The 19,325-nt window shown below is 45.1% G+C and overlaps 1 protein-coding gene across 2 annotated transcripts in view; it reads right to left on the bottom strand.

Annotated features, from left to right (window-relative positions):
- Window positions 1-18,266, bottom strand: part of LOC129327117 (neurogenic locus notch homolog protein 2-like) — an 81,068-nt gene extending 62,802 nt beyond the window's left edge. For both annotated transcript variants that reach the window (XM_054975558.1, XM_054975557.1), the window contains exons 1-2: window positions 18,084-18,266; window positions 5,579-5,660 (exon numbers count right to left, since the gene is read on the bottom strand). In XM_054975558.1, the coding sequence (XP_054831533.1) occupies window positions 5,579-5,660; window positions 18,084-18,180 (179 nt within the window). In that variant the 5' untranslated portion in view covers window positions 18,181-18,266. The remainder of the gene's footprint in view (window positions 1-5,578; window positions 5,661-18,083) is intronic.
- Window positions 18,267-19,325: the final 1,059 nt, after the last annotated feature.

Here is a 19,325-nt window from a genome sequence, read left to right as displayed (position 1 = left end):
AGAGCTGGGAATTCAGAAAATCTGCTGCATGTAATTTTTATGGTAGGTTGTTATAATGCTATGAAAATGATTATTTGTTTTAAAAAAATTGCAAAAACCCTGGGGATTTGGGGGTGGCCGCTTCCAGTGCCAGAAAAAGCAGCATCATTTGAAAAGCATGTCGTTGCTGTTGCTCCAGGCTCCATCCCAACAGAGGTTAGTTTGCCCCGCCAGTACCAGTCTCCATCTCCTAGCTCTGGGTCAGCCCGGATGGGGCTCTCTGGTTTGGACTGCGAGGGGGAGCTCAGGTTTTTTAAAAGCACTCTCCCTTGAAAAACCTGGTTATTCAAGGCACATGCATATCAAAATAAACCAACTCCACAACTATAACAATGCAAAGGGAAGACAGACATGCAGAGTAACTGTACCCAAACCGATTCCAATGCTTGGGGATCAACTGCTATGGAAATCAGGAGTAAGTCGAGTATGCAGAAAAGCTCATAGTATTGGAAGAGAGTTTTGTTACCAATACCATGGACTGCTGGAAAGACTAATAACTCGGTTCTAGATCAAATCAAGCCTGAATTTTCCTTAGAAGTGAAAATTGTACTTTGGTCACATCATGAGAAGACAAGACTCAATGGAAAGGGCAATAATGCTATGAAAAGTTGAAGGCAGTAGGAAAAGAGGAACACCCAAAATGAGATGGCTTGACTCAAAAAACAAAGCCACTGGCCTTCAGTTAGCAAAATGTGAGCCAGGCTGTTAATGACAGGATGTTTTGGAGGTCATTAACTCGTAGGATAACTCATAACTTGGAAGCAACTTGACAGCACATAACACACACAATCATATGAACCGGCTTGAAATTTACTGTTGAGAGAAACTCAAGACAGGCTCTTATATGAATGATATCTGTGGTCAAGTCCTCTCACTGGTTAATGATTTTAATGCCGGGCTTTGGGTTTTTGTTTTTCTTACAATTTACCATTGTCTGCTGTTTTTATCTGCCTTGTTTTAATCTTTACATTGAGTGATTTTATAAAGGGCTGAAGTTTTCATCTTAAGGTTACTTGCTAATGTTATCTTGTATTGCTTTGTGTTACTTTGTATTTTTAATTTTATTTCTGCAGAGATCTTGTAAGTTGCCCTGAGTAACAGTAGAAGGGTGGAGTATGAATATAGCAAATAAATGAATCTTTACCTTGAAACAAGAGATGAAAGCCCAGAAGCAGGAAGCAAGCTTTGAGCCCAAATATTGAAGCTGATTACAGAGGCATTTCAGGATCCTCAATGAAAAGCAAGTATAAAAAAGATACTTTCCCAACAATTAACCATCAGTCATCAGAAATTACAAAGAAACTGTACCTGATGCAGGAGGCTACAGCTATGGCATCCATGCAAGGGTGCTGTCTGGCTCTGGATAATGAATCCATTGTTATAGCCAATGGATGCAGGGTTTCAAACCTCAATCTTGGAATATCTATTTACTATATTTCCTACATTTATAGTCTGCCTAGAATAGTCTGCCTATCTCAATTGAAATAGTCTGCCTGTCTCAATTGAAATTCAATGAACTTCAAATTGGATTACACAGTGCAAGTAAATAAATCAGTAAAAAGCAATACAGCAACAATAGTCCAAACAGCAGTAATATGCCCTAAAACATGGTGGCATGGTCAGCAATCCCTTTCTCTTTATAAAGTGCCTTCCTGAACCATTCTAAAGCCTACAGAATACTCTATAGCCCAACAGAAAAGCCTTACTGAGCAACTCCGTTTTACAAAGTCTTCAGAATGACAGACAGAAGCACAGGAATCCTCTTGACCTCCTCAGACAGACCATTCCACAAGGTGGGGGTAACAACAAAGAATGCATGTGTACGAGTGGTTGTTGATACCGCCTAATTGCAGGGCAGCACCCACAGAAGGCTCTGATCAGATGAGCAAAGCTGCTGCGGCACAACATAGGAGGAGAGATGGTCCTGCAGATATAAGGGTCCAAGGCCATACAGGGCTTTGTATGTAATAGACAGTACCTTAAACTGAACCCAGTAGCTGATGGGCAGCTGGTGGAGTGATGGCAGAATGTTGTTGCCAGACTCGCACATGCTCCTTGCTCCTCTTTTCTCACTCAGAGTGTAATCAAGGAATCCAGGTTTAAAACTAACTCTATTTTAATCTCAGCTTTGGGGAGGAGAGAAAACTAACTTTTTTGTTAAAGCACACTTCTGCTTTTGTACATCGTGGCTAATCAGATTAAATTTTCAGCCAGGATTCCTTCACTGCCCTCTGCCCAAAAAGGGAGCAGGGGCAGACACAACAACCCAGCAACAAGCCAGGTTTGAACACATGCAGACTTAATGTCAGCTTGCCAGGGCAACAGAATGCAATTCAAATCAAGAAATCGAGTTTGTTCGGTGCACCAAGTTATTTTAAATTCTATTTTTATTTTATGTCAGCAGTTACTGTAGGCAGACTCTGGAGAATGAGGGAGTATAAATATTTTAAATAAGCCAATAAGAAACAAGCTAACATGTGGAGGAGAAGAGAAACTTGTTTCATTCTGGACCATGGAGATAAAAATGAAAGCTCAGAATTAGGCACTACTATCTTCCTGAAGAAAGTGATTCTGATTGGAGAAAGATCCAGAGGAATTAGTCGTGTTAGTCTGTAATTGCAAAATAGTAAAGAGTCCAGTAGCACCTTTAAGACTACCTAACTTTATTGTAGCATAAGCTTCTGAGAACCACAGCTCTCTTCGTCAGATGCATCTGACGAAGAGAGCTGTAGTTCTCGAAAGCTTATGCTACAATAAAGTTCATTAGTCTTAAAGGTGCTACTGGACTCTTTACTGATTGGAGAAAGTAACTTGAGATAGTATTATTTTGAAGGATATATTATGTATTGTTTAAATGAAATGGGGCTAAATCCATCCACAGCTACTATGGCATTTACACGATTGAACAAGATGGATGTTGTTATAAAGCAAACTGGAGTGAAACATTTTCAAAGAGCAGGAAGCAGCTGGAAAGTGGAACTGTTCCTTGTGTTATGTACAACAACCCCACTGTTGCCTCAGGTAAGCAATGGTGCAGGTTTTCATATTGTGTTCCTCAGTAAAAATGCAGTGTGTATGGAAACAATCCAGATTATAAAAACTTATTCTCAACTGGCACAAATTAAGGCACACCTAAACTTGTTGCTGTATTTCCAAGGATGGGTATAGTAATTAATGTCTGAATAAAACTAAGACGTTTACATGGTTTATATATTGTTGTGCATAATATATTTTATGTTCTTCATATAATGAAGTAAGAAAATAAGTAGTGAACGTGTTCTAGTTTCCCAAAATCTCTCCACTCCCGCTTTTCCCACAGCTTCAAGGTATCCAGGAATTTTTCATGTATGTTCCTCTAACACTCCACGAGGATCAGAAACACGAAGGAAAACAGAGAGGAGGACAAGAATCCTGTACCTTTAACTCCTATGCAACAGAGGGAATTTTATCAAATGCAGTTTCCCTTGCTCCTGTGTGATACTGCAGTTGTTAAAATTATCGGTAAAGACACAGGAGCCCTGTCCTGCTTTGCATCTGTCAACTTTTCAAACAGACATACACTTCAAAAAATATATAAGCCAAGAAGCTCGAATGCCTATAGTGTATGTCAAATTCAGTAGTAGAATCTGTATTTTCTGTTTCATGGCCATATATGTTTCCACCCCATCTGTACTTCATCTCTTCCCTACCACAAGGTCCAGAAGCATTCAGTTTTCCTCCTTACACTCCCTTTGTGCTAGCTACACCTCCTGTTTATCAAGCAGGCCTATTCACATCCCCTGAAACAAGTGTAACAAGCCCTAATCCAAGCCCCACCCCTTCTTTACCAAGACACAAGAAAAGAGAGGAGGCAAAACCAAAATTGGAACCACCCATTGTCCACTTCTTGGGATTATAGAGCCCACAAGAGCCAAAAAGTGACCGCCCCTGTAAGAGGCCTCTCTGCAGGTGTTTTAGTTGGGGGGGGGGGAAGAGTGTTTTTTCCCCCTTCAGCTCTGGGCACTCCTAGGTCTCCCCACCCAACCTGTCCAACAGGTTTCAGACCACACTGCCAAGAGCTCCCTTCCCTTTTCTTCCTCTCACCTAAATCTCTTGCAGAACACATTCAAAATTCCCCAGAACCCCCACTAACACTGCTGAGCCCTGGCAGGCTTAGCTAAATGCCCATCTCTGTGCTGGACGGTGGCGCGTTGGCTACGGACTCCAGAACAGGGCTTACAGCTGACTGGAAGTGTATTCATGTCCTATCACATCCCATCCAGGGATCCAGGCCAGGCATTGGGCCTCCCGGTGATTCACCTGTTCGGGGTGTGGCAGCTGCAGGCAGATCCACCTGTCCTGGATTCCAGCACAGGCAGCTAGGAACTTGCTGCATTAGTTCTTACACCTGCTAGTTTAAAAAGGCAACTGAAGGAAGCAGGAGCAGCCCCGTACTCACTGAATGCAGTAGAACTAGAAAATGTCATGCCATATGACTCAAGCAGCAGCACCTTGGGCACAAATGCAATCTGGTGCTTAAATCATCATTTTGCCATAAGCACAATGAAATGGAGAGACTGCCCAGGCCGTCTCGCCATTTCAATCTCTGCCTATGTAGCATGTCACCGAAACACAAAAAAGCATTAACTATACTGCCAAAATCAGTTCTGAACACTACTAGCAGCAGCCGCAACTCACCTGTTCCCCCCACCCTTTAGAACTTTACCTGCCAAAAAATATTAGTGGCAAGTAGACCTAAGGGATTTCACATTTATGAAGACAACAAACATCCATGTAGACAGATCCTGATTACAACTTCCCAACAAGAGAAGTGAGTTCTTTCTCGGGCAATGTTTCTTAGCTCACAATGGGCCTGTATTAAGATGGTCACAGTCACCTGGAAGTCACTTTTAACTTATCCTTCCAGGTCAGCTTTCACGGGGGTTCTCCTTCTTTAGCCTCTTAACAATCCTACAGGACAGTTCAGGCCAAGAGATGCTGACTGGCTAACAGTCAGCTAATTAACTTTATGGCTGATGAGAAAGTCAAATCTACATCCCCACAGTCCAAGTCCAGTACTCTACCCACTACACCACACTGGTTGTAGTTGAATCGCACGATCAAGTTATTCAAAGGGCCCGTAGCAAACAGTGTCACGGCCATCAGAAGTACACTGAAGAAGCTAAATGTGCAGCCGTCAGCAGGAACCACTCCCCATCTCCACAGGTCCAGACATGCAGTAGCTGAGAAGGGTGCTTCAGTCTTTGCTTACTCTGGTGCCTGACACAGCATCTTGACCTTGGCAATAGTAGGACAGTGTATACCCCTTTCCTCAAATGCTACTAACACTCACCTCACAATATAGCCTATCAAGAGCTTCCAGGCCCCACATTCCTCCACTATCCTGTCACCTGCTCTCTTATCCAAACAATATTTCACAACGAAAACATGCTGCTCCCAAACTGCACTGTTCTCTCAAGCAATGACCCCACCCCAAAGAGATTCAAGGCACTAGATGTTATTGAGCCTGCAGCTCAAACTGTAAGGAAGCACTACTTACATGCAGGCAGCAATCCCATTGGAGTAAACAACACAGGTCCCACCATTCTCACAGGGCTTGTCACCATCCAAGCACTGTACAGCTGTAAGGAGAGGAGAAGAAGAAGCTCAGTTAGTGTGTGTGCAACAGTGAAGATGGCAAAAATAATACTCAAGGCCACAGACAGAGCTCTCAACAGCTATGAGCCATGACAGATCAATTAAACCCTATTTGCCCCAGCTGCTGACAGGGAGAGGGGGGGCTGTTAGCTTCATGCTATGAGCTTGCAGAGGCACCTGGCTTGCCACCCTTGGAAACAGAACACTGACCTGGATGGTGTAAGTCCAGGAAGGTAATGCTTACGTCTAATGTTCAAGCCCACCCTTTATCCCAGAATAAAAGGAGTCGCCTCATGTTGATCCTTTTGCCTTTTCATTCCTCAAACACAGTTGTTTGTTCTCTCTTTTCCTTTATGGCAAGGCCAGTATGTGTTTTATTCAAAAATAACGACAGAGACTGAGGGGCAATGCCATGAAAAACTCATTGGTCCCACAATCTTTCTTAATAACAATCAGCTATGGAACCATTAACAGTTGTTAGCGTCAGGTGTCAGAATGCACACACCACACGCACATGCTTATGAGATGGGGGGGGGGGGGAATGATGAGTAGCTGGATCTCTGAGCAGCTCTGAGCAGCTAAAGCTACAGAGACTCCTTTGATTGAAAGGATGAGACAGACCAGAATTCTCACAAGGATGTTCTGCACTGGCTTAGTTAACACAACCTTTTCCTATCTGGAACTTCGGCCCTGTATCAAAGGGAATTGTGTTGCTAATCTAAAAGTTACTCTCCTCAGACAAGGAACTTCAAAAGAGAAATCCAAGGCTTTGAAATCTGTAACTTCCTATTGTACCCACGTATCTCGCATTAGAATTTATGTCACTCCTACTTTGCCTATCTAACAACAATTGAAGGTGGCCCTCACCCACTCTGACTGAACTGATTACTCTTCTGATTGGATCTTCATTTCAAACCAGCCTCTCTTTATAACATCTGTGCTCCTCCCTGCCCTTCTGTTGTGAATATAAAAGCATCACTCTAATGGATATGCACTTCCACGCATCTGATGAAGTGAGGTCTGAGTCACAAAAGATTGTGGAGGGATAAAGATGTGATTAGTCTTTCAGGTGCCACTGGATCTGTTTTATTTTATATCTACAGACTGGTTTCATTGCACAAAATGGAAACTATGTCTTAGCAGATTCTATTGTCTCCTCTCGTTTCACACGGTTAGGGACACCCACCAGGATTTGGAACCCCATGGAATGCACCCTTTCTACCTAAGTTGTTCAGGAACAATGAGGACATCAGTAACAAAAGAAGGGGTCCAGTCCCTAAGCAAGGTGGATTAAGACAGTCTATATCTCCAGCTAAGAGAGTTCCCCGTCTCTGATCTACAACTGCCAGGCCTCACTAGAACTGTATTCCCTCACAACAGAAGCACATTTGAATCCATTTCAAAACCCTGTCCCAGTGCCACACAAGCAGGACTTCACACCACATACAAGCAGAAGAGGAAATAGTACTTCACAGAAGGAACACCGGGCATTTCTGTATAGCCATGAAGGGTTTGACAAGTGCAGGAGCTACTCAATGTGCCTGATCACTATTCACTCCATACCACAGCTCCCAATACCCAGAAGTCAGAGAAACTTATTAGTAGGATCATGGAATTGCCCTAGAGCTTCACTAACCCTATCACCTGTCACTGACAAGGGCCCACAGCTCTTCACAGATCAGTGCAGACATCCCTGTTTGATCAAAGGGAAACTATTATGTTAGGACAACCCTCAGGAAGCCTTACTCTATCCCATCTACTAATGAAAAGATGAGAGTCTAACAGCACAGAGAAGAGAGGAAACTCCGCTGCCTGTAGTTTCTCCTCCATACACAGTGTGTCGGCATGAGTGGGTGGGAGGAGCTGAAGTAAATTACTCAAACTGAGTCAAGCCAAGCACGTTTCTCGATGGGGCCCAGGCTAGGGGAAATAAATTGCAGGTACCCATCTCTGCCAGCCGTATAAGTGGGGTGCTCAAGCGCCTTCTGAAATAAAGGCAATTAAGAAATCCATTCCCAAAGAAACTCCTTCTGGCTCAAGGGATGCTCTTGGTGCTCTGGGCCTTCGGAAGAATGAAAACGCAGCGGAGGACAAGGACACGGGCTGAAACCCCTCCTCTCTCAGAGCAGAGGGAAGATGGAAGGAGCTGGGGCCCAGGCATTTCACTCACTCTCAGCCATTTTCTAGAGACCCACTTGCAACAGAGTGCGTGCCCAGCACACAGATCAGCCCCAGACAATGCCTCTCTCCCCTCCCCCGCCACCCCTTACTCTGTCGGCACACAGAGCCAGCTACAGGACTGCCGCAAAATGCATTCCCACTGCCCAGTAAACCCCTGCATGCACACTATATTAATATACACACTCTAAGCGTACCTGTGGTGCTGTGGTTTACATCATCCCCACAATTTTGAAAAGATAACCAAAGGCTACTCAAGAATGGAGTCTCCTGACCTTCCCGAGTACACACACAACCCTTTCTAAAATGTATCGACCATAGTCACATGCACAGAATGAAGCAGCATTCCCACACAGCCAGCAAGCACAGTAACAAAAGATATTCCAAACACACTTGCATATGCATGCATGGACACCCACTGCATCAGGATTTCATAAAGGCTGAGATCCCTAAGGAGCCCCAGGTCACAGATGAAATTCCAAAATGCTCATCACCCTGCAACTTCCAGTGTGCTGACATATACAAAATACTTTGCATGTTAATAGGTACACACACCGTCTCACAAAAGCACAAAAGACACATGCAAGCAAAAAAAAAACCAGTAAGAAAGAACTCCATCAGAATGCATTCCTGACACACTCAACAAAAATCCCACAATTTCCTCTTTTCCAATGTGCAGAGCCAAGTTTGAGCCAGTGGAATGCACTCTCATATCCCGTTACACTCACAAAATCTGCAGTCCGTATCCCTGAACACACTCAAGAATCTCTGCAGCCAACATTCCAACATATATACACTTTTCAACACCCATGCAAAATCACCCACATGTAGAGGGCCTCGCTTCCACAGCATGGAGTTCAGCTTACCTCTCATCTCCTAATCTGGACAGAGGCAGGCCCATCTAGAACTAGACAGCTGAAAGAGTGTAGAAAAGCAAGGAAAGCTGCTTTCAGGCCTTCCCTTTAGCTGATTGAAGTGCAAAGCAAAGAGAATACATTCCCAATCCAACTCACCTACTTTCTCCCAATACACAGCATGGGAAGAGATGGCTCCTCAAATCATAAAGCGTTCTGATTTCCCACCTCCCCAAAAGAAGGGCAAAACCTGCACTCAAGCAACTGACAAAAGTTCCCTAATCAATCAGTGCTGAAGGCTGGCCTAAATTTGCTGTTTTAATGTGTTAAATAATGCATATCTTGACATGTGGTGTCTCATTTTTTAATAGAAGGAGTTTGGCTTTATGGTGCTATTATGCTCACTGTATCTATATTTCTAAACTGTACTGAAAGGCGGTATACATTTTAAAAAAATAAATAGCCACCAGCCCCCCAAAAGGCTCAGCTCTGGAAGGATCTGGTATTCTACCAGACTGTTCAGAAACAAATTGGAAGACAAATTGGTTTCAGATGGTTTAAACAGTGACCAGGAAAAAGAAGTAGCAAAAGTCAGCCATCAAGTCAGTGGCAATCCAGAAGCCCTAGCTAGCTCCCAGTGCCTTGGCCACTCAACCTCTGCGTTCTTTGCAGGGACAGACTAGAAACCAAAGGGCTCTCTCTCCCTTCCCCACCAGCAAGCAGCCTTAACCTGGCCACAGTAACTTCTTTTTAAAGTATCTAACTCTTGGACTTGGAAGTGCCTAGTGGAATCTTAACAGCCATGAAGGTTAGACAAGAATTCCTTATCCCTCTCCACAGCTAGCAGAAAAACTAAGGAAAGTTACCAATTCTACATAAATATGCACTTATGTCATTTACACAGCATGCAAGTCTTTGTTTTTCAGGGCACAGAATGAACTGTCTCAGTGCACAGTTCTGCATATACACCTGCCATAATGTGAAAGGAAGGGCACTCTTCTTAAATGCCAGATGCTATAATTAAGACCTGATTTTCTAGATTCAGTGTATTATTTGTGACATGTTGGTCCACAGTGTAATACTTTCTCTTACAAGAGTTTTTAATCAGATATCTAGTAATACTTTGTTTCAGAATTTCTTCAGCTCTGTATTGGATTTCTGCTGGTTTTAAATCTTTGCAAATGTGCATGTATATACCCTATGACATGTTTATTGAAATGACTCTGAAACGGACTATACCGCCTTGAGTCTCAGTGAGAAAGGTAGACTATAAATAATGTAAATAAAATAAAATAAAAGCAACCCTGTAGTCTGAAGCAATGTAGACACTTCTTCAGTCATTTAGAAAACTCTTCCCTGACTCAGTGATTTCTGTTTCTCTAACCATGCCAACGTTCCTCTCTAAATCAGAAACCCCTGATCTGCATTTTGTGTTCACACAAGAACTCAGAAAGAATCTAATTTCACTCCAAATATTTTACCTTGTCAAAAATGCTGTTTTAACAGTTTCTTCCTTCAACAAGATCAGAAGCAACCTAACTAATTTTTTGGTTCACTGTGCAACAGTTGGCATCTTTGCTAGTAAGTTACTGGTATCTGAATCTCTTGGAAATTCATTTTGCTAGCCAAATATTTGTAGCCCCAGAAACAACCAGGCAGCAATGGATGCTTTAAAGTGGGTTCAGGATTAACTCTCAAGAGGAAAGTGGATTAGCCACTTTCAGCGTTGGAAATACCAACGGCAAAGCAAATTACATTTTTTTTTACTCCCAGTACAATTATACCAGAAAATTAGCAGTACAATCCCAGTGTTACACCTTCTAAACCCATTGATTTCAGTGGATTTAGAAGGGTGCAAGGATGGATTAGATACAGTGGATACTTGCAATGCCAGTTTCTAGGTCAGTTTCAACGTAGCTAGTAGGTCACACTGTTAGTGCTAGGAAGACCTAAATCTCAATTTCATAAAGTAATCTGTAGCAAACTTTGGTCATTTCAAGACTCTCTATCAGGCATATGCATTTTTGGCATTAGGACTGTATGACCCTGAACGCTGTAAGTTGTTTCTAAACAGGACAAGCAGTTCCGCAGTGCCTTATGCATGCATTTTTGTACAGCAAAATCATTACCAGACAGATTCATATGATCTCAGCCATTTCACACGAGTGAAACCGAACAAATGTGTGTCCCACTTACCACACTTGTACAATCTCTTACATGTATGTCAAACCACCACACATTGTTCCATGCTTTTATGTGGCAGACATTTCCTGAGTCTACACTCAGAGTAGAATTACACATGTAGTTTTGGGATTCTTTCTTCCTAAATAAATACATACACGATGCAGAAACTGCATTTCTAAGGGCAAGAATGGCACAGAGAAAGTGAGGGGCTATTTAGCTTGTCCCTCTTGTGCCATTTCCAGAACCCATATATCAGAACTCTAAGCTGCTTTTATCTCAACTGGGGGAAAACCAATAAATGCCCATAAGTTTTTCCCAGCAACTTGAAGAATTTTGGCAACAGACAGTGTGAAGGAAAATAATGTCATAGCCCTGTAGCAGCCTCCCCCTTTAAGTCACAGTACTAGCAGTTGCAATGTTTAAAAAAAGAAACAGTTTGGGGGGAAAGAATTAGAAGTACAGACAATATGAAGTTGCATCCAGAGTGAACATTATAACACCCGAGGGAGACTCGTATGCCTTTGAAGACACATGGTGGACAACTGCTAAAGAGATGCACCCAATCACAGCTCCCTTGTGCCTAAGCGGTGCATGTCCCATGTGCTTATGGACAGGCATCACATCAACCACATTGTGGTATTTGCCATAAGACAAACTCTTGCCACATAAAAAGTAAAGCGGCCTTTATTGAGCTGGAGGCCTGCAGCTGCTGCTAACAGAGAGGGTCCATTCTATATGTTTACCAACTAGGCAAACACCTCTTAGTCTGGAAGGTCAATGAAATACTCCATTGATCAAGGCACAAGTGTGAATGGGGCAACAGGAATAAAGCAAGACTCATACTCGCCTAAGCAGACCCCAATTACAACCTGTCATGATGTCCAGTGCCATGTTAATGACAAGATCAGCACAACAGGGTATCTGTGGTACCACAACAGACATAGGCTGCATCCACGCACAACTGAACATCATTCTCAAATGGACTGTCTTGTAAACACAGGAATATTCAGTGGCAAATTATTGTTATAGCACAATCTCCAATGACTTGAGGAGACAGCCATAGTATGTCACGCTGAGTTCCTTTGAGATCTGACATGCTCCTGATGAGGCATCATGGTGTAGCCAATAATATTCTTGATGTACCATTTGTGTTTGGCAAATTCCTTCCTTTGCAAAGATGGATGCCAACCAAATGGCCCAGGAATAAATCCTTCCTGATAGCAACACATTTGTGTGAATACATTTCTGGACACTGTTTATTACATTTGTATTCTAACCTTCCTCCAGAGGTGTGTTTCTCCTCAAAACCATGAAGTCTTTGGTCAACTTCTGTATACTGCAGAGGCATTCTGTCACCCAGGTATTAGCTGGGGGCTGGAAAAATCCACTAAAGAGGGTCAGACTCCACCATGAAGCAGTTAAGAACTTCACAAATATAGAACACTTGCTGAGGAACAAGGTGTTTCCTGAAAAGGTCACATTGGCAGCAAGCCATTTCTTGTACTGCTATCAATACAATCACATTTCTAAGAAATACGTACGGAGTCTCACTGCTTCTTTTTCTAACAAATTAAACCAAAGTATGGTTGAAATTTAGTAAAGCCTCCAGGTGGTAGCTAAAGCTAAAACTGCTTTAGAGGCAGGAGTCTTAATACAGCCCTTACACTTGGGACACTTCTTCTGAAGAAAGAACACCTCCTTCTCCACAGATATCCGATCTGGGCAAGTTCCTTGACATGAGATTCCGTTATAAGCCAGCATTCCCATCACTCAAGCAAGAGGGAGAATCGTTATCTATCTATCCATCCCCTTCCTCCAAGGAACTCAGGTCAGTGTAAAATGCTTCTCTTGTCCTTCATTTTACCTTCACAACAACTCTGTGAAGCTGCTGTGAAAGAGTGACTGACCCAAGGTCACCCAGTAAGGCTTACAGATGAGTTGGGATTTCAATCTGGACCTTCTTTATACAACAGTCTAACTAGTTAACCATTATGGCTCTCAACCCTGTAAGGATAACATGAAACATTGGAGAAAATAAGAATGAGATAATATCTTCGGAAGGTTATGCATTTACACAACTCAAACTTGGATAAACTTCTTACCCTTCTAAGGGACAGCAGCTATACAGGTTCCAGCCGAGGGGCAGGATCACAATTGTTCCACACTCTAGGAAGAGTTAATGCCAGTGTGGGAGGGAGGGTCAACTTCCCCGGAGAACAACTTCCAGGGACCATCAAGCCACTCTGGATATTCACGAGATCAGTAATGGTGCACTAATTTCCCTGAAAGACAGCTTGCGCACCAACTACTAATTTTGCCTGCAGTGGCACATTGCAGTTGAGTGCTGGCATTTCAGTTGTCAGTGGGTTGATAATGAGACTCAACAGGCTTGGCCAGTGTCCCGTGTGAACAAAGTGTGCATCCTCTAGAACACACCTCCTCTGTAGCTTTCCTGGGTTCCCTGGCAGAGGCAGGGGGTTCTTCAGCAGGCAAGTCAATATGGAAATGAGGACTTGAAGGTAGAAAATTTTGAAAGCTATTGCCCTACGGCGATAACACCTATTTTGGAAGCTCACCTGCACCATCCAAAAGACATCAAGACCTACAGGATCATTTCACAAAATAACAACACCAATGTGAGAGTCTCATGGGAAAACCTTCCACGACTCCTCATGTTACTTTAACACAGACCACACAAGACATGCGTGCCACCCACATATCTTGGCTACCACGAAGGGTGAGGCTGACTGATTTCAGGTCCTTTCAGCGAGCTGCATACATTTTTTTTTAAATCAAAGTTATATGCCAAGGTATATTGAATTCTGAGCCCAGAAAAGTGAAAATCAAAAACCCATGCAACTTATGCAAACTGAGCAAATTTGCATAAGTGCAGTGCAGTCCTAAGTAGAGTCATACCTTTCTAAGTCCACAGAAATAAATGAGGTTAGAAGGGTGTAACTCTGTTTAGGACTGTACTGACAGTCTTCCTTCGTTAGTCATGGGAAGAGGCAAACAGTAAAGCAAAATTAAACCTCTATTCCCAGACCAGTGGAAGTTCTGCTCAACCTCTTCTGTGGTTTTGACATTTCATCAGGCTTTGTCCAACCCTACAAGTTTTCAAACCTATCTTTGCAGGACTATTGTTTCAAAACTTAGTAATGGATCCAAAAGATGCTAATTCAACACCCAATATCCATTTTTATGCTCATACAGTACATTCACAGAAAGCACCTAAGGGGGGCAGCAGGACCAATCCTCTGTTAGTCACCATTATACAGTCCAAGTACAATTCAGGCTAGGAAAGGAGCCAGTGATGCAAGTCGGAAGAGTGATTGCCCAAGTGTCAAGGACAGCAGGATGCCTTTCCCAGCAGTTCCATGCGCATTTCCAAAGACGCCTGCCATCTTTCAGGCCAATGCAAGAATGAGGGCTTATTTCAGCTTAAGGCGCAAGTCACATGCCCAAATTTGAACTTATTTTTCTGTCCATTCTGGCTTCATCACCAGGACTGAACGCACACATGGGAGTTCCATAGCGCACACCAATTTTGATCCCACTACATCCATTGCTCACACTTCAAGAAATTATTTGTAGTTGCACGTAGGAATCCTTAATGAAACCACCAGACTGCTTTTGTCACAAGCATATTCAGTACAAGATGATTAAAAAATGTGCGTATATATGGAAAAAAATAAGCCCTCAAAGTGGCTGCTTGTAATAAGACTGTGGAGAGGCTCCAAGCTCTCGCCAGCTGCCTTTGCAGTGTCTTTGTTAACTGGCTAGCAATGTGGGCAGAATAAAGGGGCAGAGAATTGAATGGCCTGCCGGCTGGCCCGCTATTGCATCTGGAGGAGCTGCAGCAGGGAGGCAGCTGCTGTATCTCAACAACCCTCCGCTTTGAGCACAGGCTGCTTCACCTAATCGAAACTGCAAGGGGGGGGCACTGTGCCCAGGAAAAAGCCCCAAGGAAACTAGTAGGATTAGATTCATTCCATTACTGCTTGGTCAGACAAGGTCTCCGCATCTCAAAATTCCCCCCTACACAATGCTAAGGGAATACCGAGACAAACCTCCCAAACTAGCACCAATACTAAGCGCTAGAAGCTGGGTCAATGTTTTCTTGGTTCCAGAAGGAACATTTTCACACTCGGATGTCATCACAAAGGCTGAGAAAATAAGGGAAGAATTTCATACCTACACAAGGGGCGTCTGTAATAGTAAAGTTGTGTTGCATCACGGACCTGTAGGCTGGGGAAGACATGGCTCCTTTTAAACCTGAGACTGTGAAGGGAATCATCGAGCCAAAATGGATCTGGCTAGAGTTAATGACCAAGGTGAATTCAACAAATGGGTTTCACCAATGCATCTCCACATTCAACACAGTACTGTAGGTCAAGTAATTAACTGCATAGCTGAAGAATTGTTTCAAAAACAAAGTTACACATGTTTAAATGCTAACAGTGGAGTTCCTGCTCCTTCCAATCAAACAGCAGAGTTCTGATTGATTTTTTTTTAAGATCTAGATTTATACTTTTCATCAGCGGACTACACCTGTTTCAGAGAGGACAGACTTTTTCCACAGTAGAGCACAATTCATATGGTATAAAATTCCTATACATTTATGCACAGGAATTAACGTGAAACATGAATATCCTGACTGAGCATGCAGATTTTTCATGGCATCAGCATGTGGTGCACATTGCTGGAAAGCCAAGACCAATTACTACCGGGGGGGGGGGGGGGCTCTTCTGCGTCTGGTCATGTGAAGCGGCCCTCAGATGGAGGGCTTCATCAAGCCAGGCACTTTACTACAGGTCATCACATTGTTATCAGTGCAGCCAGGCAGAAAAGAATGAACAGCCCTGGAAGAGACAAAATGTCTGGTTTGCAGACATTAATCTGGATGAGAGTTAAGTGTTTGGCCCAAAGCTTCATACCCAAAGTATAGCAGAACTAACAGCAGAACCCAGGGCTATTTCTCTCCCACGCAGGGCCCTTCCCACTAAAGAGACTTCCAGCCCTTGTGTGACCCTCATCTGGCACAGCCCGCACCAACCAGAACTGCATCCTGCCAATTCAAGCCCAGGAAACGGAGCCAGATTTGGTCTCCTATCCTCCATTTCCTAGCCTTCAAGGCTCTCCAAGCCGCTGTTCTGGAAGGTTTAAAGGAACACATCCCCAGTCACTTTGCACTATTTATTCTCAAATACTCTGGTGGTATTCAAACTTTTCGAGTACGGCTCAAAGCAACAGCTTCAAGCCCCTGTCTGGCGCAAGACCGCCAAGGTTTCAGCAGCACTGCGGTGGAATTGCTCAACCAAGAACAATGCCCTGTCTATGTCCAGCCAAGCAGCAAGCTGGCGGGGAGGGGAGGAGGGGATTCATATTCCCGGGCATCCACAATTCACAGCATCCCAGCCTCATGCATAGGACTGGCTTCACATTCCCACAGCGCCACAGAACCCACTGGCTGGGAACGGTTTAAGAAGCAAGGCCAAATCCACTAAACCAGTCAGATGGCTTCATGGGAGAGTGAAACCCATGCTGAATAATAGCTCTACGTTCTATTTACCTTTTGCAGCAATTATCTCATCCCTGGCATACTGCTGCACGTTTCACTGGGCAAAGCAAGTTGCTGCATGACACCCAATTAAATCATCTTATCTCCTGCTTGCATCTACTTTTCTTCCCAGCGCACAAATGGGAAAAGCCGGCTATGTGGGGGAAGCATGTTTCATAGTAGGCTGAGCCACTCTGAGTCTCCAGAGCCTGGGAACCGGCTGGCCCAGTTGCTGAGCTGTGCACTCCCTAGCAGAGCTTCAAGATGAGTTTCTTGTTTCACAAGCAAGGATCTCCAACTTCAAGGCAAGGCAGAAACCTGGTACGTTAGCCTCTGGATCAACCATGCCTGGTTTGTAACGCACAGTGAAAGGGCATTGGCTTGGAGGGCACTTGGACAGCTTCATGGGAGTCAACCGCAATAAAAGTTTGTACATCTAGCAGAATGTGAAGGGGGGGGGAGAGGGCCAACAGCTGCTGCCACATCTGTCCAGATCATCAACACCCTTCTCTGGCTGTTCAATGCACAACAAAAGCACCATCAAATTCAATGCCAATGCACAGGTTAGCCTTCAAAGGAAGACATTTTCATAGTAATCATAGAGGAAAACATCAGACACAAAGCACAAATTTATCAGCCACTCTTCTCATCCTTATGCATGCCTCTTGTAAGCATTCAATACCCAACTATTATGAGCCATCTCTCCTGTAGAAACAGACCAGGCATGCCTTACATATTTACACATTTCAAAAGTGCCTTGTCTGTACAATGCACACATCATGTGTGCATTGTACATTTTAAACACACCAGTACATTCCAGTACATTTTAAACACACCAGATGCTTACATTTCAGCACAACTGGCATATCCCAACTGCTTCCCTTGTCCTCTGCTACACAAGCATATACGGCATAGCACACTACAGCACAACCATACTTCACACTCCGTGAATGACAACTGTGTTTTACAGAAAGCTGTACATTTTTCTCTCCCATAGCGAGGTCGAGCTAAAGATTTCATGTGCAGAGGCAGAGAAAAAAGGCTACAGAGAAGCCAGATCCTTCCGAAATCCACTCTCCAGGTTTTCCAGCTGCGCCGGGCTGGGAAGCTGGAACTGGATGGCGAAGAAAGTTTGCTTCAAGTAAATAAAAAGTGTTAAGATTGTTTCTCCTGTATCGCAAATCAGTGCCGGTGATTTACCCTCCTCCCCCCCCCCCCCGCCACCAGTCTAATCGCTGGTTCCTCTCCCCCTTCTCTCAATGTGGACTCAAACAACGATCATTTATTTTCTTTGTGGTCGGACTCCGGTTCAGCAACCCTTTTCTACCCCCTCCTTCTCAAGGGTGGGGGGAGAGAAAAGGCAAGGAATAAGCCTAGGCGAAACCAAGAAAATAACTTCAGTGCCTGAATCGGGGGCTCAAAGCACCGCGGAGAGCCACGAAACGGGGAAGACAATGTCCCTGCGAAGTTTTCAGAAGTTTGCAAAGTTCAGAAGTTTGCAAAGAGGAAACGGAGAGGCCACAGCCCGTCCCAATGCCGCCCGAGGCGGGTAAGCCTCTCGCCACGCACTCCCCAGCCCTCCCAAACCTTGGGGTCTCACCCCCCCACGCGACATCCCCGAAGCGCCCTACCTGCTCCCAGCGTCAGCCGCGCCACCAGCGCCATGCCCAGAAGGCTGCAGCCCAGCCATGCCCGCCACGGGCCCCCGAGCCGGGACGCCAAGCCCATGCCCCCCAGTCCTGCTGCCACCCTATAGATCCATGGAAGGGGCCGAGCTCGAGCTCCAGCCAGACACCCGAAAGCGCGGCGGCGCCTCCTCCCGCTCCCGGACCCTGGGAAACTTCTCGGAGTTGAGAGCGGGGCGGGGCGACCCCGCTGCCCGGGGGCGGGGTCCGCACCCAGCCCGCCCGGCCTGGCCCGGCTCGGCTCCCACGCTCCCTCCTTCCCTCCCTCCCTCCTTCTCTGGCGGCTCCCGCGCTGCCTTCGCCCCCACCCCGCTTTCCGCCTCATCGGCCCCCTCCGCCCGCGCCGGGATGGGACGAGTGCGTGAAGTTAGAGAGGGCGCCCGGCTGAGAGGGCGCCTTCCCAGTCCTGCGGGCCTCCCCGCCCGTGGGGGGATCGCGAGGGGGAAGGGTCTCTCCCAGAACCGACCCCCCTCCCTTTACGCATGCATATTTGCACACGCGCCCCCGTAAATGTGAGCGGGCTTGTGGGGGGGGGGGCTTGAAGTTTTGCGGCCGGGAACACTGCGGAGCGTCGGTTCTTTGGTGCCACCGGGGGGGGGGGGGGTGTTCGGAAGAGAGGGCGAAAGGGGATGGAAGTACAACGGGGGGAGTGGAAAAAATAGCCTCGCCCGGGAAAATCGCGGGATGGCTTGGCTGGGGTCATCCCTCGAGCCACCAGGCCGCTTTGCATTTTCCCACACGCGATCCACTAAACCTCTCCAAACGTGACCAAAAAAGTTGCTGTTTTCATGAGCATCCAAATTCCCCAAGGAGAGAAAAAGTTTCCGTCCGTCCCCCAGATGACGGGCGGAGGGAGCAGCCCAGAGCAGCGTCTCCTGTTTCCAGTGGCACAAACCCAGGAGCCTGGGTTCGTTGCTGCAGACGGAGGGGGGGCACAAAGAACACTCTGAGCCCCTTCCAGAAATTTAGTATTTCTTAATCTTTTGAAATCTCTGGATAGTTAAATATATTTATATTGATCTATCATGAAAAAATCCATTGTACAAACCTTTCCTAAAAGGAGAGGTAGTGATTTAACACTGTAATAGATCACAGGGGTCCCAACATGGCACCTGTGGGCGCCATGACACCCACCAGTGGCTTTATGTAAAGTAAACCTGTACAAAAATCGAGTGGTATTCTAAAAAC

This window comes from Eublepharis macularius, chromosome 4, assembly GCF_028583425.1.
Source record: "Eublepharis macularius isolate TG4126 chromosome 4, MPM_Emac_v1.0, whole genome shotgun sequence".
In the NCBI taxonomy this organism is placed as follows: domain Eukaryota; kingdom Metazoa; phylum Chordata; class Lepidosauria; order Squamata; family Eublepharidae; genus Eublepharis; species Eublepharis macularius.
This window is presented reverse-complemented; position numbering and strand designations above follow the sequence as displayed.